The sequence below is a fragment of the Alexandromys fortis genome, unplaced genomic scaffold (assembly GCF_014885135.2).
Source record: "Alexandromys fortis isolate MF-2015 unplaced genomic scaffold, M_Fortis_MF-2015_v1.1 scaffold_1, whole genome shotgun sequence".
Taxonomy (NCBI): domain Eukaryota; kingdom Metazoa; phylum Chordata; class Mammalia; order Rodentia; family Cricetidae; genus Alexandromys; species Alexandromys fortis.
The window spans coordinates 16,361,928-16,387,694 of record NW_026067927.1 but is presented as its reverse complement, the minus strand read 5'-3'; the positions used below and the strand labels follow the sequence as shown (position 1 = coordinate 16,387,694).

At 43.6% G+C, this 25,767-nt stretch overlaps 1 protein-coding gene and 1 long non-coding RNA gene across 10 annotated transcripts; both read left to right on the top strand.

Moving 5' to 3' along the window:
* Nucleotides 1–5,407: 5,407 nt before the first annotated feature.
* Znf821 (zinc finger protein 821) lies at nucleotides 5,408–25,262 on the top strand. Of its 9 annotated transcripts, none has more exons than XM_050143504.1 (9): nucleotides 5,461–5,728; nucleotides 6,172–6,233; nucleotides 7,741–7,828; nucleotides 9,254–9,370; nucleotides 17,980–18,105; nucleotides 21,552–21,700; nucleotides 22,114–22,218; nucleotides 23,387–23,553; nucleotides 24,299–25,262. In XM_050143504.1, exons 4-9 carry the CDS (start codon nucleotides 9,331–9,333, stop codon nucleotides 24,951–24,953), a joined length of 1,242 nt encoding a protein of 413 aa, XP_049999461.1. In that variant the 5' UTR covers nucleotides 5,461–5,728; nucleotides 6,172–6,233; nucleotides 7,741–7,828; nucleotides 9,254–9,330; the 3' UTR covers nucleotides 24,954–25,262. The 9 variants fall into 9 exon arrangements, with proteins under 9 accessions (XP_049999463.1, XP_049999461.1, XP_049999459.1 ...); XM_050143502.1 differs by having other exon boundaries at nucleotides 7,712–7,828; XM_050143503.1 differs by lacking the exon at nucleotides 7,741–7,828.
* On the top strand, nucleotides 9,380–14,923 carry LOC126502497 (uncharacterized). Its single transcript, XR_007591966.1, has 2 exons — nucleotides 9,380–12,499; nucleotides 12,724–14,923. It is a non-coding gene; the product is annotated as an uncharacterized lncRNA (long non-coding RNA).
* Nucleotides 25,263–25,767: the final 505 nt, after the last annotated feature.

Genomic DNA, 25,767 nt, shown 5'->3' with positions numbered 1-25,767 from the left:
AAAAAAAAAGAAGAGAGAGAGAGAGAGAGAGAGAGAGAGAGAGAGAGAGAGAGAGAGAGAAAGAGAGAGAAAGAGAGAGAACCTGAGTTTTTTTATAGGACAGAAATTGACAAATAAGATTTCATTGGTTAGCCATGTCTTGTGTGTGTGTGTGTGTATCCCTATTAGTGGTTTTAGCTAAAATCTAACACAGTGTGAACTCAATAAAATTAGTTTTCTCACTGACAGGCCAGCTGTTAAATAAATAAATGGAACCATCAGACCTGTTTTTGGAACCCTTCCAGCTATGAATAGCGGTTTACACTGTTAAGAGGCTGGGAAAGGGTGGTACCGGCGACCATGAGGCAGTGACCTTTTAAAGATGTATTGATTTATTGTGTATACAGTGTTCTGTCTGCATGTGTGCCTGCACACCTGAAGAGGGCACCAGATCTCATACAGATGTTTGTGAACCACCATGTTGTTTCTGGGAATTGAACTCAGGATCTCTGTAGAGCAGCCAGTGCTTTTAACCCCTGAGCTCTCTCCAGCCCCCACATTAGATATTTTAATGTGAGATTCTTGTTGTGACTGACTATATGAGGCTGCCATAGACATACTCATTAATAGAAAAGAACTGAAAGTCCAAAAATAAACCTATGTGCTTTATGGCCAGTTGTTGTTAAACAAGGATATCAAGAGAACTCAATGGAGGAAGAAGTCTTCTCCAAAAGTTATCCCAGCTGAGCATGGCAGCACATGCCTTTAGTACCAGAATTTGGGAGGCAGTAGTTTGGTCTACATATAAAGTTCCAGGTCAGTCAAGGTTACACAGACCCCATTTCAATCAATCAATCAATCAATCAATCAATCAATGTCCTAGCAAAATTGTTTTGGATTTTTAAACACAGAGACTGACTTTGTAGTCCAGGCTAGCCTTAAAGAGATCCATCTGCCTCAGCTTCTGAGTGCTGAAGTTACAGGCCTGCAGCAGCATACCTAACTTGTGCTGTAAAACAAATTAGATAATCACATGCAAAATAATGAAACTGGAGCTTCCTATTTCATGCTATACAAACACTAATTCAGAATGGACCAAATAGCAATATAAGAGCTAAAGTTATAAAATTTATCCAAAGGCATTACAGGTGTGAATTTCCATCACATGGTGACAGCTTCTCAGACAGGACATCCAAATCACAGCAACCAAAGCAAAGAAATGGGCTTTGTGTAAATAAGAGAAGCTTTCCACTTTGAACAACAGTACTTATAAAGTAGAAAAACAGCACACACAACAGGAGGGGAAAATGTTTGGAAACCACTTGTTTGATAAGGGTCTAGTGTCCAGATTACATTTTAAAAAACTATTATAACCCAGCTTTAAAAGAAGAGGTGGGGAGCGGGAGAGGTGACTCTGCATTAATAACACTGGCTGTAGCACAGCTAGTAAAAACCCAGAGACAGATATTGGGGTTCGAGCTGTAGGATCAGAGAAGCTAAGCAGCCAACCATTAGAGAGCTCTTACCTCTATGAAATCTTCAGACTGAAACGAGAGATCCTGTCTTCAGATTGCCTCTGTCTCCCCTAAACCTCAGACTCCAGACTCCATTGAGTTCCTGTCTCTTCCCTTTATATTCCTCTCTCCACCCAGCCATATCACTCCTGTCTCCGCCTCCCTAGTGCTGGGATTAAAGGCGTGGGATCCCAAGGGCTGGAATTAAAGGTGTGTACCACCACAGGCCTAGCCTGTATGGCTGACTAGTGCGGCTGCTTTGCACTCTGATCTTCAGGCAAGCTTTATTTATTAAAACACAAATAATATACTGCTATAACTGGCTGCTCTTCTAGAGGCTCTGCACCCACATGGTGGGCACACAACCATCTGTTACTCCAGTTCCAGGAGATCCGATGCCCTGGACAGCAGGCATGTACATGGTGCACATATATACACACAAGCAAACACCCATGCACATAGAAACAAAAGACAAGTGAGACACAGCAGCACACTTGTAATCCCAGCCCCAGGAATCTGAGGCAGAATGTATTAAGTTGCTTGCTGTGGTTAGCTTTAGCTGTTAAGTTGACATAACCTAGAATTATCTGCAAAGAGAATCTCAATTAACAAATTGTTTAGAAGACATTGAGCTGTGGGCAAGTCTGTGGGGATTGTCTTGATTGTTAATAGGTGGTGGCACCACTCCCTAGGCAGAAGCTCCTGAACTGCATTGGAAAGCTAGCTGAGCATAAACCTGCCTACCAACCAGCAAGCAGCATCTCCTGCTGAACTTCTTGGGCCATGAAGTGAATTCCTTGGTCTGGGAAATAGTGTGGGAACAGTAAGGAAGCCAGCCTTCAAGTTCCTGTCTTGCCTTCCCTGAATGGTGGACTGTGGTCTGGAAGTGTTTTTACCCACTCAGCCATTTTGCCAGCTCTCATGAATTATACTTTACTTTTTTAAATGTCTGAGCAAATCAGGCATAGTGGCACAGCCTTTAATCCCAGCACTCCGGAGGCAGAGGCAGGGGAGGGGGAATATCTCTCTGTGAGTTCAAGACCAGTCTGATTTACACAGTGAATTCCATCAGCACAGTCAGAGCTACAAGCTACTTAGTCAGACCCTGTCTCAAAAACAAACAAACAAACAGTCTGGGGAGATGGTCCAGTAGATGAGGAGCTTGCCGGACAGCGTGAGGACTGAAGTTTGAATCTCTAGCCCCCATGTAAGTATTGGGAGCACGTGGTAGCCCACCTGTAATCCCACTGCTCAGGACCAGGGATCCCCAGAGCAAGCTGCCAAGCTCTGGGTTCAAGTGAGAGACCCTGACTGTATAAGGTGAAGAGAAGCATGTGACATCAAACTCTGGCCTCTACATTTAAATGCACACACATAAACAGGTGTACCTGCACACAAACACCTCTACACAAATAATGTTCTCTCTCTCTCTCTCTCTCTCTCTCTCTCTCTCTCTCTCTCACACACACACACACACACACACACCAGTACACACACATATCCATGCAAAAAAAATTTAATTGGGGTTCTGAAATGTTTCCTATCATTGCTACTGTCATGTAAAGCTTTAATGAGATAATTGTAGAAGTTCAATAAATATAAAATGGATTTCGGTACTGGTGAGGTAGCCCAGTGGTTGAGGATGTGCTTAGCCTGGGCAAGCCATAGGTTTGGTACCCAATACAGAAATCAAACAACAGCAAAAGGAAAAAAAATGTATTAGGAAGATTTTTCAACTCTTACTATAATTGAGATACGTTTCTCTGTGTTGTCTTGGAGCCTGTCCTGGAACTAGCTCTCATAGACCAGGCTGGCCTCAAACTCATAGAGATTCACCTGCCTCTGCCTCCCGAGTGCTGGAATTAAAGGCATGCACCACCACCGCTTGGCCTTTTAGTTTTTTTCAAGACAGGGTTTCTCTGTGTAACTTTGGGGCCTGTACACAATAAATTAAAACAAATTCAAGACATTTCATTGGAGGCTTTACCAGTTAGTAATTTTCTTGTTGAAATTGTCAGTCAGGTCAATTTCTTTCTTGGGAGGGCATTCAAGAAAGGATATCTCGGTATAAACATCCCCATCTGTCCTGGAACTAGGTTTGTAGACCAGGCTGGCCTCGAACTTACAGAGATCTGCCTGCCTCTACCTCCCTAGTGCTGGGATTAAAGGCCTGCGAACCACCCTCCGGCGGCCGGGTCAATTTCAGTGATATAAGAAGGCCTTGCTGCATCTCGAAGTATAGGCCATCAGGAATTACTGAGTTTTAAAGTGAATGTCATTTCAGCTTGTATTCTTACTAAAGCTTACTGCTTTGGTGAGACTATTTCATTTCCTGGTTATGTGTACATATCAAATTCTTGGATTTGAAATGTTTTCTTGACTGATAATGAACAGTAATTCCTATTTAGACATCCTAGTCACAATAAATAAATAATGAATGAATGTAGCTGTTTACCTACAACATTGTCCAGGACAAAGATTCTTCAATTCAACTATTCTAGCACATTCTACATAAGATGTGGGCAATTATAGTGATACATTATTTGTGTTTTAATAAAGCTTTCCTGAAGATCAGAGGGCAAAGCAGCCACACTAGTCAGCCATACAGGCCAGGCAGTGGTGGCACAACGTGCCTTTAATCCCAGCAGCCACATTAGTCTGCCATAGAGGCCAGGCAGGCCTTTAATCCCAGCACTAGAAAGGAATATAAAACGGGAAAAGACAGGTCTCAGGCTCAGTCTTCAGTTTGAGGATTCATGGCCAATTTTCAATCTAAGGTAGAGGTAAGACCCGGGGCTGGCTGCTTTGTTTCTCTGATCTTTCAACGTGAACTTGGTTTTGATTAAGACCAACTAGAATTCGTGCAACAGGCAATGCCATCTCGTTGGAGATTACAGGGAAGAAGAATCTGCAAGAATGCTTTATGCAAATACTTCGACTTGTCATTTTATCAGCAAGATTCAGAACCCTCACTAGTTCTGCCCTTGTGAAGCCGGAAATCAGAAGAAAACTCCCACAGGGCTTTCAGAGATCGTTTTATGTAACCAGCACCACTTGGGAAGAGAGGCCCAGAATTCCATTATCTATTACGGTTGGAAGCAGAGGCTCACAACAGAGACTTGCTCAGTTAACAGACTAATCAGTGACAGAGCTGGTACTGAAAGTTGGGCCTTCTAAACTCAGGGCTTCTCTTTCTGTGGCACTCTCTACTTCTCCAAGTAGGAGAGACTTCAGTGGTAGGCTCTGGTTTTTCACCCGAGAATGAGAGGGATGGAGGGAGGGCAACGGAGGAGTGAGGCAGGCAATCACAGGAGTCGCGTCAGAAAGAAGAGAGTCCAAGCACACTTTCCGAATACCGTTTTGATGTCAAGGATCACAAGTACCCAGGACCTGTGCATAGAACCATCATGTTGGAAAAGTAAACACCCCAAATAAATCTACTTTTCGAGCTGAGCTTAAGGTTCTGACAACTGAAGGTAGTCCCTCCCACAGAATCTGTGGCCCCCTCTTTCGTCACTTTAAATACCTTGGGGGTTGAAGAAGTCCCAGAGCAAGTGGGAGTGAAGAGGGCTTGTGACTATGGGGCGGTGTGGCTCAGGTTCGGCTACGGAGAGGGGGAAGCCTGCGGTGGAGCTGTGGTCGGGGGATGTGGGTTTTGTGGCTGAACTCGATGTTGGTGCAGGAAACCAGGGGAGTCGACAGCCGAGTGGAGTTTACCCGCCCAAGGGGGCGCGGAGGGGTTGAGAGCATTACCGAAAGCTCCCGGAGGTGCTCAGCCAGGGTCTCCAGTACCAGGGCGAGGGCGGGGCCCCTCCGGAACGCCAGCGATTGGATGCTCCCTAAGTCCCGCCTTCCCGGACCCTTTCCCTGAGGCCCCGCCCATAACGCCAGGCGCGCGCCTCGGGAGCCGGGAGGGGTCGGGGCGGCGGCGGGAGGAGAGAGGTGAGGTTCCGGCACGCGCCCCACTCGCTGCGAGAGCGCGAGCAGCGCGCTCCCGCTGCCCGCGTCGCCATCTTTTTCCCCCTCTGTCCGTCTGTCTGCCGTTGGCTTTGTCCGTCCACCGCGACGCCCCTCGCCTCCCCGCTGCGGGCTCAGCCCGCCGCCACCCTCTGCCCGCTGGGGTCCGGTCCCGGAGAGCCCCGGCCCCGCCAGCCCGAGCTGCGGCTGGGGCCCATTGTCCCGCGGTCTGTCTGTCCGGAGGCGGGGCCCAGGGACGCGGAGCGCCGAGGCAGAGGGTAAAGCGCCCCAGCGCAGGGAACCAGCAGCCAGTGTAGCTTCTGCCGCCCCGCGCCGCCGTCCGCCTTTTGTCTGCCCGTGCCTGGGGAGGGGTGGGCTCGGTGTTGGTGGCGGCTGGGTGAGGGCCTCGCGGGCTGGCGTCTGACAGGCTGGGGTGGAGCTGGGGGAGGGGAGGATGGGCGTGGGAGAGCGGACGGGGCGGGGGGCACAGGCCGGCCTGGCGCGGACGGGCGGGGAGCTACTACTAAATTTAGATTTCGGACCAGGCTAAGTGGTCTGAGGGTTGGTCTGAGACCGCCTCGGAAGACCTTTGGTTGCAATTTAATACCTGGGATTTACCTGTGCTCCGATTCGAGAAAGCAGAGGGACCATCTCAGCTGATGGCACACAGAGGGACAGTGAAACAGCTATATGACCACCCTTCTTCTCTCCTTTTTGGCAGATTCACATCAGTAGGATTCAGGCGAGTTTACTTTGCTCCGTGGGACCGCACCAGAGCTGGAGGTGGGAATGCACCCTCTTAAGGCTGGCCTTACACACACACACACACACACACACACAAAGACTGGCCATATATATATATACACACACACACACCCTAACACCTGTGATAGAGCAGAGACAGGGATGAAAGTGGGTGATGCGCCCTCCCAAGGTCTTGACTGGCTCTATAGATGACAGAACTGCTCCCGTTAAAAGTAGCAGCCCTTGTAGGTCTAATCCTTAGTTTACCGTTCTTCCCGTTCCAGTTTCCTTTCAGCTGAATATGTTCAGGCAGCTAGCTCTCCAGTTACCTTCCCAGCTTAAATTTCACATTTGGGCAGCGAAAGTTAAAAGGGACCAAGTGACCTTTAGACAATGTACCTATGGGTTTTTTTGTTTTGTTGTGTTTTAATAGGGTTGCCACCTATAAAACTAACCTCAGCTATTGTGATGTTCCAGGGCCATTTGTCAGTTTCTTACTTATTTTTAAGGGTTCCCCCCGGACTTTTTTTTTCTGGTGGCTGTTTTAATTATTGTGGCTTGGCTTTCTTTTGTGGGAAGGGAAGGTGTGTGTTTATTTTTTCTTTGATTCTTCAGGTGTGAAGTCCCATGAGGTGCCATCTGGTCAGTTCCCCAGTGGGCCGCTAGGAGGACCTAAAGACGTAGTGGATGCGATGCAGCTGCCTTCCTGGCTGCAGATTTCATCTCTTTGCCGTGGAGCTTTAGTATTGAGCTGTTGTCTTGCTAAGATGATCTAAGTAGTTACTTGGCTCAAGCTACTTGGCATTCTTTCAAATAGATTTCATTACCTCTCTCTCAGAGCTTCAGTTCCTGATCTTTATGGGGGTAAATGTAGATGAGATTTCATTTGTTTTTCATTATACAATAGAAAGTGTAGGAAGATAGACAGTCTGCATTTCATTCAGCTCTCCACTTTGGGATTCCATGGACATGGAGAAAAAGATCTGAAGTGTGATAATTCATTCACAGCTTGTGTTAAAATGTCTAAAAAGAATAAACCACGTGTAGTGATGCGCACCTCTAATCCACTAGTCAGAAGGCTGAGGCTGCAGGGTCCCTTGAGTCCAGGGGTTTGAAGTCAAGGCCAAGTCTCCAAAAAGAGTAGAGGCAGGGGAGAGAAGAAGCCGGAGAAGAGTGACCACCCCCTACAACTGGTGTATAGCTTAGTTGGTAGAGTGCTTGCCCAGTATGCAAAAGTCATATTCAGCTCCAGTCCCCAGCACCACTTCAAACTGGGAAAGAAGGCTGCCTGTCTTCTTGAGACAGGAATTTCAGAAGTTCAAGGTCATTCTTGGCTACTCACCCAACCCAGTTTAAGACCAGTTAAGGATGCGTGAGACTTATATCTCCAAGGGAAAAAAAAGGAAAAAAAAACACAGATAATATATATCTTTTGTATTAGATATCTGTATGCTGCTGTCTAAAATTGGTTTTTCTATTGTACATATTAGGAGTTATTTTCCTTTTTTTAATTGAAGGTCTGAAAAGAACTGTGTTTGGTATGCAGATATGATAGAAGACTGCCTGAAAGCTGCTTCCTTTGCCACTTCCTGTGGAGGCCTGTCTTTGCCATTTGCGGTTTCTTTCTTCTTTTGGTAAGGGGAGGCAGGATCTGATTACAGGTTTGAGGGCCTCTCTAGTTCCATAGAAGAGTTAGTTGGCATCAGCAGGTGAGTCTTCATTAACTAGAGTGCAAAGTAAACTAGTAGTTTCTCTTAAAGTAATAAACTACATAATTTCTATATGTGAGTACAATTTAAGAGGGCAGGGACTGAAAGGAGTTGGGGAAAGACTAAATGCACACCCCTAACTTTGGTAGAAAAGACTCTTTTCAGTTTACATTTGTTCACTCTGGTGTCCGTTTGTCTGTCTTGTTTTATGGTGCTGGGAATGGAACCCAGGGCCTGACACATGCTAGACAAGTGCTCTACCTGTATGACATCCACAACCCTCTCTGTCTTTCAAAGACAAGGCTACAGCTTCTGCACTAATCCACATCAGAGCCTCTTCCCGTGCTTACAGCTGAACCAGTCTTTAGGGGAACTTCAGACTGCTCCTTTGTCAGGGGCAGGTGCCTTCTCTGCTGCTCTTCTCAGCAGTGTTTCTCTTACTGCTTCCTGGTGTCCTTGTTACACAGCAGACTTGAGAAGAGGCTATAAAGTTAGGATCTTTGACCACCTCTCCAGAACATACGAGCAGGGCCAGTTGGTCCACACTGGGAGACTGAACTAGTACTCCACAGTGTGGATATCATCTCTCTTCTGGTGAGAGCCTGTCTTGAGTGGTGGGAGTTTGACTTGCTCTGGTGCCATCATGCTAGGTGTCTGGTAGTGTGCTTGTATTGCAGATAAGTGATACCTTTGCTACTTCTAAACACTGTTTCTTAGAAAACCATCTAGAGGTACAGTTTCAGGCCTTGACTTCTGGTTGCACGTGACAGGGCAGCTGCTACAGGTCTTTGTTATGCTTTTGCTTTCCTCACATCTGTGGGAGTGATCCCTCTAACCCACAGTACTTCTAACCTCGATTGCCTGAATTGCATCCTTTTCTGTCCTGCAGTCTTGACTGTGACCACTCAGTAGTCTAAGTTCCAAAGATAGTTTTAGAGAAATCTCTTTTAAGTCCTCTAAAATAGTCACCCCTTAGGCTTCTTGGGACCTTGATACTTAGAAATGTATTTCCTTATTTATTTTATTTATTTATTTATTATTTATTTTTTATTTTTGAGATAGGGTTTCTCTGTAGCTTTGGAGCCTGTCCTGTAACTCACTCTGTAGACTAGGCTGATCTCAAACTCACAGAGATCCACCTGTCTCTGCTTCCCAAGTGCTGGGATTAAAGGTGTGTGCTGCCACCACCCAGCTTATTTTTTTTTTCATTTTATTAGCTCAGTTATTTATATCTGGTGAGTTTTATATGCTCTAGGTATTTTTTAAGGTCTTGAAAATTTCTAATTTTGTAATTTCTGGGGAGAATAACAGGCTAACAATATTGTTTTTTATTTATTTTTATTTTTGCAGGTTAGCACCTCACAAGGAGGTAGTGACATATCCAGTGGTGAAACTGGGAAAGACCAGAGCTTTTATATCAGGGAAACATGTCCCGTAGGAAACAGACAAATCCAAATAAAGTTCACTGTGAGTACTGGGCTTTGTCCTCTGGAACCTGGGAAGATAAGGGTCAGAATGAAAGAGAAACCTAAATTTAGGGTGAGGCTCGCACTCATTTGTGGAGGAAAAGAAAGGGTTAAAGGCTTACATACATGGATTTGAAACGTGACGTTACTCTAGTCATGTCTAAGTTGTCTAAGGGGTAGATGCATTATTCGTTCTTAATACTATATTAACATTTGCAGGAAACTTTGTGAAAATATTATGCTAGGTTTCAGGGCTATAAAACAATATAACATAATTAAACTGTAATGAAGCTACACATAAACACAGAAGAAACATACAAATACAAGCGAGTATACGCTGTATGTCTCAGAGGGGTACTATAGACTATGTATACCACAGAAGTTAAAAGTAGTTAAGACAAACCGGGCAGTGGTGGCACAGGCCTTTAATCTCAGCATTTGGGAAGCAGAGGTAGGCAGATCTCTGAGTTTGAGATCAGCCTGGTCTAGAGAGGGAGTTCCAGGGCAGCCAGGGCTGTTAAACAGAGGAACCCTGTCTTAAAAAACCAACTAAAATAAAATAAAATAATAATTTTGCTGACTGCAGTAGCAATGGAATGCTTGATGGAAGAGGCCTAGAGCATGAACTTAAACATGGCCTTAGAGGATGAAAGGTGGATTTGGACAAAAAGAAAGGAAGTACATGTGATCTTTGAGGGAACACAGAGACTTGTTGTAAGCAGAAGTTTTATTTCTCCTAAAGTTTATGTGACCTCGGTAAGACCTCATCCAGCTAAATTTCCACCTTATGAAAAAGACTAAAGAAAATCTTCAGCAATGAAGAAAACCATCAACAATAGAAAGCTGATGCAAATGTAATTGGACAGGGGACCGAGTTTCAACCCCATCAAGCAGCAGAACTTGGCAGCTTTGGCCACTTGGTTCTGGCTTTAGAGTCAAGGATATAACAGAGGGGTTGTAAACTCTCCCTCCTCAGCTAAGGAAAGCTGCTAAGGCCAGGCATGTATGTGTCAGGGATTTCCCTGCTTCATAGTGAGAAACAGTTAACAAAAAACCAGGGCCAGGAGATGGCTCAGTGGGCAAAGTGCTTTTTGCATAAGCATGAGGACCTGAGTTAAGATCCCCAGAATCCATGTAAATATAAAAGTAATAAAAAACCAAAATTTAAGGGCCAGTGACATGGGTCAATGGGTAAAAGGCTCCTGCTTTGAAGGCTGATGATCCCTGGGACCAGCATGGTGGAAGGAGAGAACTCCTCAAGTTGTTCTTTAGTCTGCATACACGCTCAAGTATATGCTTGCAGACACACACACACATTCTACATTTTAAAAAAAACTAGGTGTAGTGGTATGAATTTGTAACCCCAATGCTGGGGGACAAGGTAGATACAGGAGGATTTAGGACTTGATGACAGTCTAGCTGGCACAACAAGCTTTAGGTTCAATGAAATACCCTGTCCAGAAATATAAGATAGATTGAATAGAGGAGACATTGACCTCTGACCTCTACATACATGTGCTTACATACATGCATATGCACATTCACACACACATACACCCCAAACAAAATAATTAGTTACTATTAGATTTGGGATAATTAGCTATTTTCTTATAATCTGGGTAGAGAAGCATTCTTAACTGACCCTTCATAAAATATACAAGTGTCTGTTATGGAGGACTAATTGAATAAAGTACAGTACAGAACAGATGAAGAAAATCCGGCAGTATACATGACCTTTCTGTGAAGGGCCTTACACATAGTCAGCAGGTATTCCTACCACCCAGCTACAGTCCCACCCTGTAAGACTTTCCTTTTAAAGCAAGAAGTAAACAAAAACATTGGAAAGGATTGATTATGTAAGAAATTAAGGTGACTTAAATTTCATTGAAAACAGTGTGACCAAAGAAGTTATGATAGCTTTGACATCTTACATTAATGACATTGGGTAGCAAACCTTCATGTACAATCATTGTTTAAGTCCTGGAAATGTTGAATAAGCTAGAACCAGGTGAGAGCTTCCAGTTTTATTCAGGATAGGTAGATTTGCAAGGCTGCTTAATATAAAGGTGAGCAACTCTGGAAGACTGAGATGTCGATGCTGAAACAGATGTAGCATGCCCGAATGTAGAGAGCAAAGGGTATCGCCTGTGTGAGCCATCCACCCCAGGGTTCCCCAGACATGACTGACTGCTTGTGGAGTGACAAAGGCTTAGGGCCTGTGCCTATGTCTGCATAGCTTATATTTATCAGTTGCATCTGACACCATAAGACAGCCAGAGCCAGAACAAACTGGGGCGGGTACTGGAGTTGGAAACCACATGGACAAACAGATCATGGAGGATGGGAAAATACCTGTTCATCCATAGTTGCAAATGTTATACTGTGTAGAGTGGATGGGGCTTCTCAGACTCTGAGTAGTGGTCCTTTAAGAGGCCCTTTACTGTGGGACTATGTACACAAATACTCAGATGTACCTAAACAGTGAGCCCTGGAGAGGCACTGTTTTCAGTGATAGTTTTGGGCAGAGACAGTCTTTTCAAGTGATGAGTTCAGTTTGACCAAAGGAAACAGAACACTAAGATTTGCTGGTTTCTGAACACCTTTTATTTATTTATGATCTGGGGACTGAAGCTGACCCTGTCCTTTTCAAAACAATACCTTCTCGTTGCTCATGACAATGGCAGGCAAAAGGAGGTAATTCTAGTTTTTGACCACTTGAATCTCTTCTCACCTGACATGGAATGAATCAGACATCTTAAACTTAATGCTGTTTGTGTATTTATAGTAAGTATGATGGATTCAAAGTCTAGGTTTGCATTATAGCAGAGAACTGAGCTTCATTATTTCAGCCTTCTGGAATGACTGTGTGGCCTGAAGCTAAAAGCATGACTCAATGGATATATTAAGACTTCTAGATGCTGGCATACAGCTTGAGGGTAAAGTGCTTGCTTATGAATGCTCTAGGTTCTATCCCCAATACCAAAAAAAAAAAGAAAAAATATTTAAATCCCACTGTACAACTGGGGTTGTAGCTCAGTTGATAGAGTGCTTGCCTACCGTGCATAAAACCCTGGATATGAGGTACAGCGCAGTGGCCATGTCTGTAATCTTAATACTGGGAAAGGTGAAGGTAGTAGGATTTATTTTTTTTTTTAAATATTTATTTATTTATTTATTTATTTATTTATTATGTATACAATATTCTTTCTGTGTGTATGCCTGAAGGCCAGAAGAGGGCACCAGACCTCATTTCAGATGGTTGTGAGCCACCATGTGGTTGCTGGGAATTGAACTCAGGACCTTTGGAAGAGCAGGCAATGCTCTTAACCGCTGAGCCATCTCTCCAGCCCCAAGGTAGTAGGATTTAGACTTGAGAGTCATTGTTGGCTTCAAGAAAGTTTGAGGCTGGTCTGGAATGCTTGAGACCCTGTTTTTCATTTTACTTTTAAATTTTTATTTATGTGTATGGGTGTTTTGTCTATGTCTATGTACCACATGTATGTCTGATGTCCACAGAGGCCAGAAGAGGGCATCAGATCCCCTGGAACTGGAGTTACAAACACTTGTGAGCTGTCATGTGGGTGTCTCTGGAAGAGTAGCCAGTACTCTTAACCACTGAGCCATTTCTCCAGCCTCTGAAACACTGTCTTCTAAAAAAAGAAGGAAGAAAGGAAGGAAGGAGAGAGGGAGAGGAGGGGGAAAGAAAAAGGAAGGAAGGAAAGAAAGAAGGAAGAGAAGAGAAAAGAAAAAGCAAGAGAGGCAGCCGTGGTGGGGCACACTTTAATCCCAGCACTTGGGAGGCAAGGGTAGACAGATCTCTGTAAATTGGAGGCCAGCTCGGTCTACAGAGCAAGGTCCAGGACAGCTACAGCGGTTATACAGAGAAATCCTGTCTTTGGGGCGGGGCAGGGGGAGGAGAAACTTGCAGGTAGCAGTCAGGTACTGTTTCTTGGATGTACTTCAGAAGCTAGTGGCAGGACACTTCAGCACACACTTTGTTTTCATATTCAAATCATCCGGACAGCCCATTACCATCTGCTTAGCAGACTCAGTGCAAAATTTTAGGATTAAAAATCCAGAATTATTCATTGTAGAGAAACTGCTGCTGGATTGAAACCGTGTGTTTCAGACCTTCTGCCTCACCCACTTTTCCATTTCTCCCCTTTCTGAGTATAAGTTTCTCAACTGTTTGGAGAATTTGGAAATACAGCCCTTTGTATACTCAGATTTCATGTGCGGGAATCAAGGAAACCACCAAGAAAAACCTTTCCTTAAGACACTGTTTTCAGGTGGCAAGGTACTGAGAGACTGGAAGCTGCAGCTGAAAGCTTTTCAGCACTGAAAAAGCGTCAAAGTCTTGTCTTTTCTGAGAAGCCAGGGAGCTTTGTCTCAGTTCATGCTGCTAGCATTCCTGAGATGTAATTGCTGTTCCCAGCATAGACAGCACCTGGGTTACACATTGCCAGCTGGAAAGGAGTCCAAAGCACCCCTCTCCCAGTACTGCTGCTTTTTCTGAACAGACATCTGCTCACTTAAGAGAACGAACGTTCAACTCTGTAATTTCAGGCAGCCCAGAATTGCATTTACTAAATTGTACTAAGGACCAGAGGGGAAAAAAAGCAAATCTTTGTCCAAGACTTTACCTTGATCTTTTTCTTCTTTTTCCAAACTAGCTTTCACAGCCTTGTTCTTCAGCAGTCTGAATCCCAAGGCAAAAGTGAAATAAAAACTCTTTACATTTCATACCAAATTTAAAAAGAGAAAACAGAGAGAGGAGTACCTGGATTTTACTGTGGAACCTGGCTATTAATAGGCAGCTAAATATCCACATTTAATAAGAAGGTGACCCTGCATTAATATCTGGAAACTAGAGAGTTTGAACCTATTCTATAAGTCTCAAGATTAGAAGTAATAATTCTACATTATAAAAATAAGCAATTCAAGTTGAATGGTGGTGGCGCAGGCCTTTAATCCCAGCACTCAGGAGGCAGAGGCAGGTGGATCTCTGTGAGTTCAAGGCCAGCCTGGTCTACAAGAGCTAGTTCTAGGACAGGCTCCAAAGCTACAGAAAACCCCCTAAAAATAATAATAATAATAATAATAAAAAATAAATAAGATCAGAGGACAGCTAACTATGGATTCTCTCCCTCAATCATGTAGGTTCCAGGAATTGGACTCCAGCATGGTGGGAAGTGCCTTTACCCACTGAGCCATCTCAGTAGCCCCAGTGTAACACATTTTCTTAGCAGCTTTCACTGTCTTCTCACCAAGGGATATCTCTGGATAGTTGGATTTGGAGATTAGGTAAAGGTGACTTCTGGAAAAATTACTGACTCTTCTTAGGAAGTTTGATAAGATCTCCTTTAAGATTTAAAAATACTTACGTACTGTTTTATGGTGCTATTTAAAATAGGAACAGCCTTAAAGAATAATATTTATTTTAGGTTTTTCCATAGTCAGGAATGGAGTAAAAGAGTAGGTTGTGTTTCTATAGTACTGAAAAAAAAAAAAAATAGCGTATCCCAAGTTCCCTAGCTGAGACTGCCAGCAAGAACCCTAAGGAAGTCATATTGAAGAGATTCCATTCTGTAAAGGTCTGAATATTTAAACTTAATAGACAAAACTAAATTCTGAGTTCATGTTGATAAAGATTAAACTGAATTACTACTCACTTTGAAAGATTCATCTACTTTTAGATATCTTTTAAAACTTAATTTATGTATATGGGTGTTTTGCCTTGCATGCTTAGTACCCATGCCAGAAGTGGGCATTAGATCTCTTGGAACCAGAGTTCCAGGTGGTTGTGAGCTATCATGTGGGTGCTGGGAATTGACCTGGGTCCTCTGGAAGAGCAGCCAGTGCTCTTGACCACTGAGCCATCTCTCCAGCCTCCTTTTACATTGCGCCATCCGGCTAGATGTCTTTCTACTGGTACTATGTGACAGAAATTTGTTATTGTTCATTTCTAGCATGTTATAAATATAACTAAGTTTTCTTACAAACCTAAAGTGTTATTGATGAGAATTACTGATAGTGACTGACATTTACAGTATGTGCCAGTATATAATTTATTCCTTAGTGCCAGATTAGGTCCAAAACCATGAAGCAACCTAGAGGAATTCAGTAACTGCTGGCCACAGTTGTTTTTGTTTTGTTTCAATGGAATCAATATGGAGAAATGAAATACTTTACTTTTGCAGAGAAGGAAGGAAAAGCACTCTGTACAGTTTATTTTTTGCCTTCTTTAGCGGTAATTTATAGCCATGTGTTATCTTAGAAATTGTGAAGACTGACTGGGCGTGGTGGTGCACACCTTTAATTCCTACACTCGTGAGGCAGACGCATATACCTACTTGTGAATTCTGGGATACATGATGAATTCCAGGCCAGCCAGAGCTACATAGAACCTGTCACAAAAACGAAAGACAAAAACATGTGAACGTAGTCTTAAAGCCGCTCATTTTTCCTTTTCTTGAGATCTGTGTACCTAGGAATACACACTCCCCACCTCCATCCTTACCCACAGGATGAGTCATAATTGCCATAATGTCAGCTTCTCTAACCCAGGCATGATGACTCATGACAACAGTATCAGAACTGGATATTTCCTTTTGTCATACCGTGGCCTTGAAAGCATTTTGATATTTAAATTGTTGTTGCCTGATAATGAAGATAACACCAATACTTTGATTGGAGCCAGTCTTGTCACACAGAGACAAGTATTTGTTGTTAGCAGACCTACTGTGAAACCCCTATGACATTGAATTTATACCTCCATTGGCAGCACATGGGAAGTCTGGATTTCACTGTAGCTAAAGTATGTTTTTAGCATATAGAAAGCCCTAGGCTTAGCCACCATCACAGGAAAAATGGACACTAAAGATGAAAAATGAGGGCCCAGGAAGGACATACAGTTGTACAGACCTCAATACTTGGATTTACCATAGACTTTAGTTTTCTTCTGTTTTTTAAAAAAAGATTTATGTTTAATTATGTGTTTGTGTGTTTATGTACATATAAGTGCAGGTACTTGTGGAGGTCAGAGGTGTTGTATTCCCTGGAGCAGGAGTTATAGGCAGCTGAGAGCCTCTGGTATGGGGACTGGGAACCAAACTCTGTAAGAGCAATACACACCCTTTACTACTGAGCCATCCCTTCATCACCCTTGCTCATCCTCTTAATAACATATAGGTAATATATTTTATTAAGATATATAATAATAGGTAGGGAAGTAGGAATACCTACCATACAAAGAACCAAGGTGAGAGGACCAGCAAGATGCTCCGTGGGTAAAAGTGCTTGTGCAAGCATCACTTGAGTTCACTCCCCAGAACCCATGAATTTGTCTTCTGTCCTCTGTATATTCATCATGGTACATCTATACCTCCCCTCCAACACAAATAATAAAAAATTACATTTAAAAAAGAGAAAATTAAGGTGAGGATTATATAGTACTTATAAAGCCTAGAATAGCAAGTGTCACATAGTAACTATAATTAGTGTTTATAGTGCTTAACATACAGTAGTGTTTATGGATTTTTGCTGAATGAGTGACCAACTAAATCATGGAGCTGACCCCCTCTTCAATTTTTACACTGACCAAGGAACAACCCATACATCATTGTACTGTCTCCCAAAACTTAGCCTGTTTATTATCCTTTCCCTTCTCAGTAAGAAAGGTCCTGTGGGATACTCAAACATCCCACCAGAGTTTTTGATTATTCCCTTTGCTGACTGGGAATTGGGCCTGTAGTTTCCATTTTCACTGAGATAAGAGAAACCTAACTCTCTTTTTCTTTCTCTCTATGCCTAGTCTCCTGGAAATTAAAAAGCACTTGAATGTTAAGTCTCCAATAACACGGATCCCAGGCAGAGCTCATGAAAAGTAAATGCAAAATCAGGGATGGTCCAGAGTTTCTGGATACTTTATGCAAAAACAAAGGCCACATTGACTCAAGGAGACTTGGATACATAGTATTTGTTGTAAGTTAGTTGGTGTGTTTCAGTCAAGGATTAGTTTTAGTGAGTTAGAGTGTTACCTGCTCTCCTTTTGCTCCCCATCCCATTGGTTACTCAGCCAGTCATGTTTATTATGGCTAATTTTGATAGACATTAGAGAAAGGCAAGAGGAATGCCCAAAACATCTTGGAATGAAGAAAGATGGGATGGAGGTTTATTCAGGATTACCTGAAGCATTTGTGTGTAGTGTGAGATAGAATGAATTAGGGCCATGATGATGGTAGTTTATAAGGTACAGAGGTTTTTGCCCAGTTTGTTGTCCTGCCTCCATCCCATCACTTTATCTCTTACCTGTGTCTCCAATTCTGATGGAAGGTTTCAAGGAATTGAGATTCTTCAATTAAGTTTGGAAAGTCGTGATTAATCAGATTAATCACCTTTTCAAGGGTCAAGAATAGGATGATTTAAGATAGCTTACTGCCCAGGAAGAGCAGCCACACTGTTGGAGATAGCAGCATGACTTGGAGATGAATGAACCCACCACAGGGTACCTGCCTGTCTCCTACTTTGAATGGTCTGACCTTCCAACTAGTTTGTCTAGGCATGTACTGCCCCGCTGGTGGCCTGACTGTTATTCCTTGTGACCACCAGGGGATCAAGTATTTGCTGGGCTAGAAGAACAAGCCCGACAAGCGATGATGAAAACTGATTTTCCTGGAGACCTTGGCAGTCAGCGACAAGCTATCCAACAACTAAGAGATCAGGACTCCAGTAGCAGTGAGTTCTGCACCTTCTGGTAATGACTCAGGGCAATGGGAGAAGAACTAAGAGTGTGTGCTCTGGGGATTGTGCGTGGGGGTTGGGAGGAAGCTCTAAGAAGATGTGTGGATCCCCGGTGTCAGAATATGTTCATTCAGAGAGAGACATGGGGCAGGTTAGCATGTTGTTTTTTATAACTCATGTACTCTAGTAATTGGCACAGTGCCATATATAGATAGGTGTGTGGTGGTTGTGAAATAGAATATTCTAATATAGAAATGGTTAGTGTTCAGGCAGTTCATGGGCCAGGTCAAATAAAGGAAAATCCCTTTGCATTAGGTCTAATTATTAATAAATTATAAGAGTGTCATTGAAGTTTTGCTTGAGGTCCTAGTTTTAATGTTGTGCAGATTTGCTTAGTGATGAGATGATGTAGCATATAAAAATGCTGAAGTCCAGGTATTCCCACACCAAACCCTTTACTAGATCTCTGTGTTATTAGGTAAAAAAACATTTAGTATTGCTGGATAGTGATGGTGAGAACCTTTAATCCCAGCACTTGGGAGGCAGAGGCAGGCAGATCTCTCTGAGTTTGAGGCCCACCTGGTCTATAGAGCGAGTTCCAGGACAAGGCCCCAAAGCTACAGAGAAACCCTGTTTTGGAAAAAAAAAAAAAAAAAAAAAAAGAAAGGAAGGAAGGAAGGAAAGAAAGAAAGGAAGGAAGGAAGGAAGGAAGAAAAATGTAGTCTTACAAGTTAAGGCTCATGCGTTATCTGTCCCATGACCACTTGAACAGTGTTATTTCCCAGAAAGATGTCTATACTCTCCTGATGTTATGCACCTGATACTGGTTAGTTATTAATATCAGTTTAGGGTGAAACCCTGATTATTTTTTTAAACTAGTTGTAAACTTGGGGAAAAGAAAGAGATGGAGCAAGAGAGAGAGAGAGAGAGAAACAGAGAGTGTGTGTTTGTTCTGAACTCTGTATAGAGAGTTCTACAGTTTTAACCAAACTAATAATGAAACAACAGTAACCACATAGACACAACCCCCACACACAAATAACAGCTAATCAGGTAGGTACAAAGAAATGAACTCTACAGCCAGGTGGTGATGGCACATGCTTTTAATTCCAGATTAACTCTGGGGGCAGAGGCAGGTGAATCTCTGAGTTGGAGGCCAGCCTGGTCTATGGAGCATGTTCCAGGACAGTCAGGGCTGCACAAAGAAACCCTGTCTCAAACAAACAAACAAACAAACAAATTTAAAAACAAAAAAGAAAGAAAAGAAATGAACTCTAGAATTTCTAGAAACCCTATGGGACACAGCAGTTTCTTGAACAGGTAAGCATAGACATCTGCAGGCATGCCATAGGCTATAGTCCCAGCACTCGGAAGGCAGAGGCAGGCCTGGTCTACAGAGCAAGTTCCAGGACAGGCTCCAAAGCTACAGAGAAACCCTGTCTCTAGAGACAAAAACAAAAATTATACCATTCTAGACAGCATACTTAAAAAAAAAAGGTCCTGACATAGATATTCCGATAATAGACAAGGTACAAAAGTGTATTTATCAGCAGTGCAGTGCTTTAGACTAAGCCTACAAGTGCTCCACACTGGATGCTGGTGAGAAAATATGGTATGATTTACTCTGTGCCAGTGCTTCATAGCTGAGATGGACTCAAGTGAAATAAAGCTTTGAGGAAAACATACCATACTTATGACAAGCACATCTAATATAGACACATATACTTAGTTACCAGCAGGTGATGTGGTAGGAATATGCCAGTAAAGGAAATTTAACCCAGTTCTGTCTAGAACTGAATTATCAGCCGGGTGGTGGTGGTGCGCGCCTTTAATCCCAGCATCGGATCTCTTGAGTTCTAGGCCAGCCTGGTCTATAAGAGCTAGTTTCAGGATAGGCCCCAAAGGGACAGAAAAACCCTGTCTCAAAAAAAAGAAAAATCTTGTATTGTCGATTTAGAAATTATGCAAAACCGCAGGGAGCTGAGTAGCACTGTTAGCGGGGAAATGTGGGCCTGACTGTAAGTGCAGAGCGTACTCTATTCATAGGAAGTCCAGAATCCAAGCAGGAATGAGAGGGCTATCCCCAGCCAACTGACAGCTTCCCTAGGTGTGGCTTCCTCTGTGATCTTTAAAAGTACCCACACTGAACCTCATTTGTGATTGTGGGTTTTTGTTCCCTCTCAATCTTTTTTTTCCCCTCTATTTTACAGATGACAGACAAAATCAGCTCACACATACCTTGCAGCTTCATTAGCCACAGGTAGATTACCCCACAACCACATCCTTCCCTCCCAGATTAAAACAAAACAGTTACTCATGTCTAAAGTGAAGAATAACACTCCCCCCACTTCTTTCACATCTAGTTATCCTTTAGATACGCCAAAGAACCGACTGAAAAGTGGCTTTATTTAGTTTAAGATGTGCATTACTAGTAGATGAGAACAGAGTGGACAGATCAGCAGGTGGTACATGCCTTGGATCCTAGCATACAGGAAGAAACAGGCAGATTTCTGAATAGAGTTTCAGGACAGCCTGGACTATACAGAAAAACCCTGTCTTGTGGAGGCAGGGCAGAGTAGGCACTTGGGAAGCTGGGGCAAGAGGATCGTGCACTTCAAGGCAGCCTTTGTTGCACAGTAAAATCATCTCAAAATAAAAAGAACAAAAACAATAAACTTGAACATTTTCCGCCCTTATAAACTGCCCAAGGTCAGTTACTATGCTAATCCCATTTTTTCCACTGAAGTGTATAGCTATTTTCCTATAAATTGCATAAGTTTAAACAAATTTATTCTTACATTCTTATTGATAAGAGGAAATAAAATTTTGTTATTTCTGGAAGTGTGTATTGTTTGTTGTGGAAGAAGAGATAGTGGTCTCGGGTAGAATTGTCTGCGACAGCATAGAGAGTGTGCAGGTGACGGTAGAGACAAGTAAGTAAGAAAGTAATAAAATTAGGAAGAGATGTTGCTCTGTCAGATTGTGTGTTGCGGGAATGAGTTTGGTGTGATGTGCTTAGGGAAGTATGGTGTCAAGTGTAAGATACTTTGCTAGGCATGGTGGTTCATGCCTATAATCACAGCACTTGAGAGATAAGAGGCAAGAGGATCAGAACTTCAAGATCATCCTTGAATATACAGTGAGACTGAAGCCAGCCTGGACTACATAGTCCTATTTCATAAACAACAATTACTTAATGGCAAGTTACCATTTCTAGTGCAGTTTGCCTCACACTTCCACTTTAGTGTGTGTGGCATAATAAACTGCAGTAATAGCTGATCTCTAGTCACACGGTTTGTGCCCACTGAGCGCTGATGCAAACTGTACAACCTCAAGTCTGAAGATGTTTTTTTCATTGTAGCTGCAAATCCTGGAGTGAACAACAGCTCAGGATATATTTCTGTAAAACTCAGAACAAGTGACCAGTTTGTGTGTTCCAGGTGACAGTGAAGGTGACGAAGAGGAGACCACACAAGATGAAGTATCTTCCCACACATCAGAGGAAGATGGTGGGGTAGTCAAAGTGGAGAAAGAATTAGAAAATGCAGAGCAGCCTGTTGGTGGTGGGAATGAAGTAGTAGAGCATGAGGCAAGTGGCCCGCAGTCCTCGTCACAACAGTTCCCTCTTCCATCCACACCTTCCACCCTAAAAGCTCTCACTGCTTTCCAAGTGAGCACTGCTCTAGGAGGCACTCTGAAGTGAGCTTTCATGTTTAAGTCAGTCAGACTGTGCTGTGGAACCTGCTTCCAACTAAATTGTTTCCTGAGTATTTGTGCAAGGAATATGCAAAAGGGAAGCTAACCCTTTCCCTGCACGGTCCAGTGTCTTCAGGGTAGAAAGCCTTGAAGATTCTAGAAAATTTAATTCCTTTCAAACAGTACTTGATCCTCAGTCCATATGGGAACCTAAAACTAACACCTGTGTAGGACCATTGAAAGAGGTGGGGCAAGGAAGAGACTAGTGAGGCGTTTAAATGACTTGCCTGTTTGATGGATTTGCAGGTCACAGAAAACCTAAATTCTGACCCCTTGCTTGAACTCTGCCAGTGTCCCCTCTGCCAGATAGACTGTGGGAGTCGAGAGCAACTGATTGCACACGTGTATCAGGTATGGAATGGGCAGGGGAGTTCTGAGACTGAATGCAAGCAGTTTAGATCTCAGGTGCTGCAGTGGCCTTTGCCTTTGGCAAAAGAAGCTCAGGCTGTTGGTTCTGCTTGGACTCATTCCACCCTTCAGAACATCTTAGAAAATAACGGTGATGTATTTACTAAATAGGTTCTGAGTTCCCAGACACATACTCTTTGGAAATTAAGTACCATGGTCTTGTTTTCCTAAATTATTTAATACAATCAGTAGTGAAAGAGAAACTAACTTCTATTAAAAATGATGTCTTTTAAAGAGGGTAGGGGTAGTCAACAAGATGGCTCTGGTGGTAAAGGCACCTGCCACAAAGCCTGATGACCTGAGTATAGTCTCCAGGACCCACACAATGGAAGAACTGATTGCCACTTGTTATCCTCTGACCTTCACCACACACACGTACTGTGGTATACGCAGGTACACTACAGGCACACAAAATAAATAAAATGCACAATGATATATTTTGGGTGCCAATGAAAGGAAAGTACAAACAAGGAAAAACAGACTTTTCTACCCTAATCCAATTGAGAGCATACCTACTTACTAGTGGTCTGTAAGACATTACTACAAAGGACAGCTTTATAGATTGTACCTATAAAGATGGTTCGTTAGAAATATTTCTTCAGCCTTATGATAGTTATGGACACACCTTAAATCCAAACACTTAGGAGGCAGAGGCAGGTGGATCTCTGTGAGTTTGAGGACAGCTTGGTCTACAGAGTGAGTTCCTGGAAAGCTAGGGACTACACAAAGAAACCCTATTTTTGAAAAACCAAAAGAAAAAAAAAGTTTCTTTAGAGGATTGAGGAAAGGCAGGCCGCCATAAATACCTGCTCATACCACTACTACTATCCAACTCCTTCATTGCACCTTAAAGTACACTTGTAACTACATAATATGAGCCAGGGAAGCCCAAACTATCAAGAGCCTCTGGAGAGCTCTGGAGCTCCATTATTCTTCAAGCCATTTTATGTATCCCTGAATATGGTTAGAATTTGCAATAATAAAATATGAGCAGTGGCCTGAATGACTAAACAGATAGTTTCAAGTTCTTCATTCTAAGGGGAAAAAAGGAAGGGGTGCAGATTGTACTGGAGGTAACACAAAATTAACATATTAAGACTTTGTTTTACAGCATACTGCAGCAGTGGTGAGTGCCAAGAGTTACATGTGCCCTGTCTGTGGACGGGCCCTTAGCTCCCCAGGGTCATTGGGTCGCCACCTCCTAATCCATTCGGAAGACCAACGGTCTAACTGTGCTGTGTGTGGAGCCCGTTTTACTAGCCATGCCACTTTTAACAGGTTAGTAGAACACCTGATCTTGTGCTAAGCAAATTACTTGATATAAGATGCTGATTTCCCAGGTCAAAAGAAAGGCTAGAGATAAGTAATGCCAAAGAGTTGATAGACCAATCTGAAAATAGAAGTGATGCGATTAGGAGATAAGCTTGACAGTAGGCACTAGATAGTCCCTCAAGGGAAACGAATTGCTTTTCTTTCCCTGTCAGAGTATTTCCAACTAGAAAGTGATTCAGAGACACAAGAGCATTCATGATAAAGCAAGCAGACAGAAGCTGCAATATGCTGAGAGGATCCTATGTAAGGATACACTCTGCTGTCTTCCAGGAAGACAAACACTGTCCTCATCCCATTGCTTTGGTTGTACAATGCACAAGCTACGTTTCCTTGTGGGCAAGGCCAGGTAGGAGGTAAAGCTGTGGATTGTACCTGTGTGAAGGAAATCTCCACCTCCAGACCCCTCATTCACACAACAGGCCCAGCCCTGCTTAGCACCTACAAGATACTGCCTTTCTGGCTTTGCCTTGGGTAGGTTTCTATGGCAGGTGGTTCAGTTGCTAATTCAAGGTGGGCTTTAAAATTTAGTAGATACCCTAGTCCAAAGAAGAGAAGGGGGTCTTTCAAGCATTCCACTGTCCTAATGGTGGACTTTGAACAGTTTTCTAGTGGTTATGGGGCAAGTCAGTTACCTGGGTACCTGAGGCTTACTACACAGAGATACTAATCATCAAAAATATTGGCTTCCCAGTGAGAAACTTCCTGAAGTACTTAATATGGAATCCCTACCCCAAGTCCACAGTGAGGGCCCCTCCAGTGCTGAAGGGAAGGACATTACCTGTAGTCCTCCAGTATACCCTGCTGGAATTCTGCTTGTGTGCAACAACTGTGCTGCCTACCGCAAGCTACTGGAAACACAGACTCCCAGTGTGCGCAAGTGGGCCCTCCGTCGACAGAATGAACCTTTGGAAGTACGACTACAACGGCTTGAACGAGAACGCACAGCCAAGAAGAGTCGGCGAGACAGTGAGACCCCAGAGGAGCGGGAGGTCAGGCGCATGAGGGACCGTGAAGCCAAGCGCCTGCAGCGCATGCAGGAGACAGATGAGCAGCGAGCTCGCAGGCTACAGCGAGACCGTGAGGCCATGAGGCTGAAGCGGGCCAATGAAACTCCAGAGAAGCGGCAAGCCCGACTCATCCGGGAGCGAGAAGCTAAGAGGCTCAAGAGGAGACTAGAGAAAATGGACATGATGTTGCGAGCTCAGTTTGGTCAGGACCCTTCTGCCATGGCAGCCTTAGCAGCTGAAATGAACTTCTTCCAGCTGCCTGTGAGTGGGGTAGAGTTGGACAGCCAGCTTCTGGGGAAAATGGCTTTTGACGAACAGAACAGCAGCTCTCTGCACTGAACCACACCCTCCTGCCTGACTTCCTGTCCACTCCAGCCCATAGGGATCAGTGCTGCAGTCACCCAGGAGGCCACAGTCCTTGCTGCCACAGGCAGGCCTGGGTTGGTTGCAGGGAAACCTGTGCACCCTCTGCATGTGGGAACATGATGGGGCCAGGAGGGACCCAGCTCAAGGCAGCTCTGGACAAAGGAGCAGGCACTCCAGAAACCTGGACTCCTCAGTCCACTGTGGCAGGCCAGGGTTATGGGACTGTAGGACCCCAGTACAGTCCATGAAGCTGTGAGGGCAAATAAATTAATTTTATCTTTACTGGCCCTTGGCTCTTTTGTTTCACTGCTTTATCCAATGAAGTGTACTAGGAGAGAGCTTGATGGGAACGCTCAGGAGTGGTTTCTGGTGGCTTGTTCCTTTCTGAGGCAGAATGTGCTTTAACATGGCTGTCCAAGATCAAGACAGCTGTGGTGAAGACCAGAGCAAACAACTGCCTACTCTTGCAGTCTGGCTGCCATGCACTGGAGAAGAGCACTGCTCAATTTCTGATTCAGTGCTGCTGCAAAAACAAGCAGAAGTTCCCTTAGCCTGCAGCAAAGGTTATGCACAGTCTGGGTATTTATAGATCACACGGTCCAGAAGGATGTGCCCTAGTTAAATTGTTGCCAGAAAGATAACTATGCCAGGAATGTGGACCTCTTCCAATGTAACAGACACTTGGACTCCTCTCCCACCTCTGTAGGTCTAAGGCTGTTTAAAAGTGTCAAATGACTTTCAACAAAATAGGGGTTAAGTCCTACTGACCTCTGAAAAATACTTTTAA

Excerpts from the sequence above, each read along its gene's own strand:
- Znf821 (XM_050143503.1), top strand. The coding sequence starts at position 9,331 with ATGTCCCGTAGGAAACAGACAAATCCAAATAAAGTTCACT. Across the intron at positions 18,106-21,551 it reads AGATCAGGACTCCAGTAGCA|GTGACAGTGAAGGTGACGAA; the intron begins GTGAGTTCTGCA and ends TGTGTGTTCCAG. Across the intron at positions 23,554-24,298 it reads AGCCATGCCACTTTTAACAG|TGAGAAACTTCCTGAAGTAC; the intron begins GTTAGTAGAACA and ends TTGGCTTCCCAG.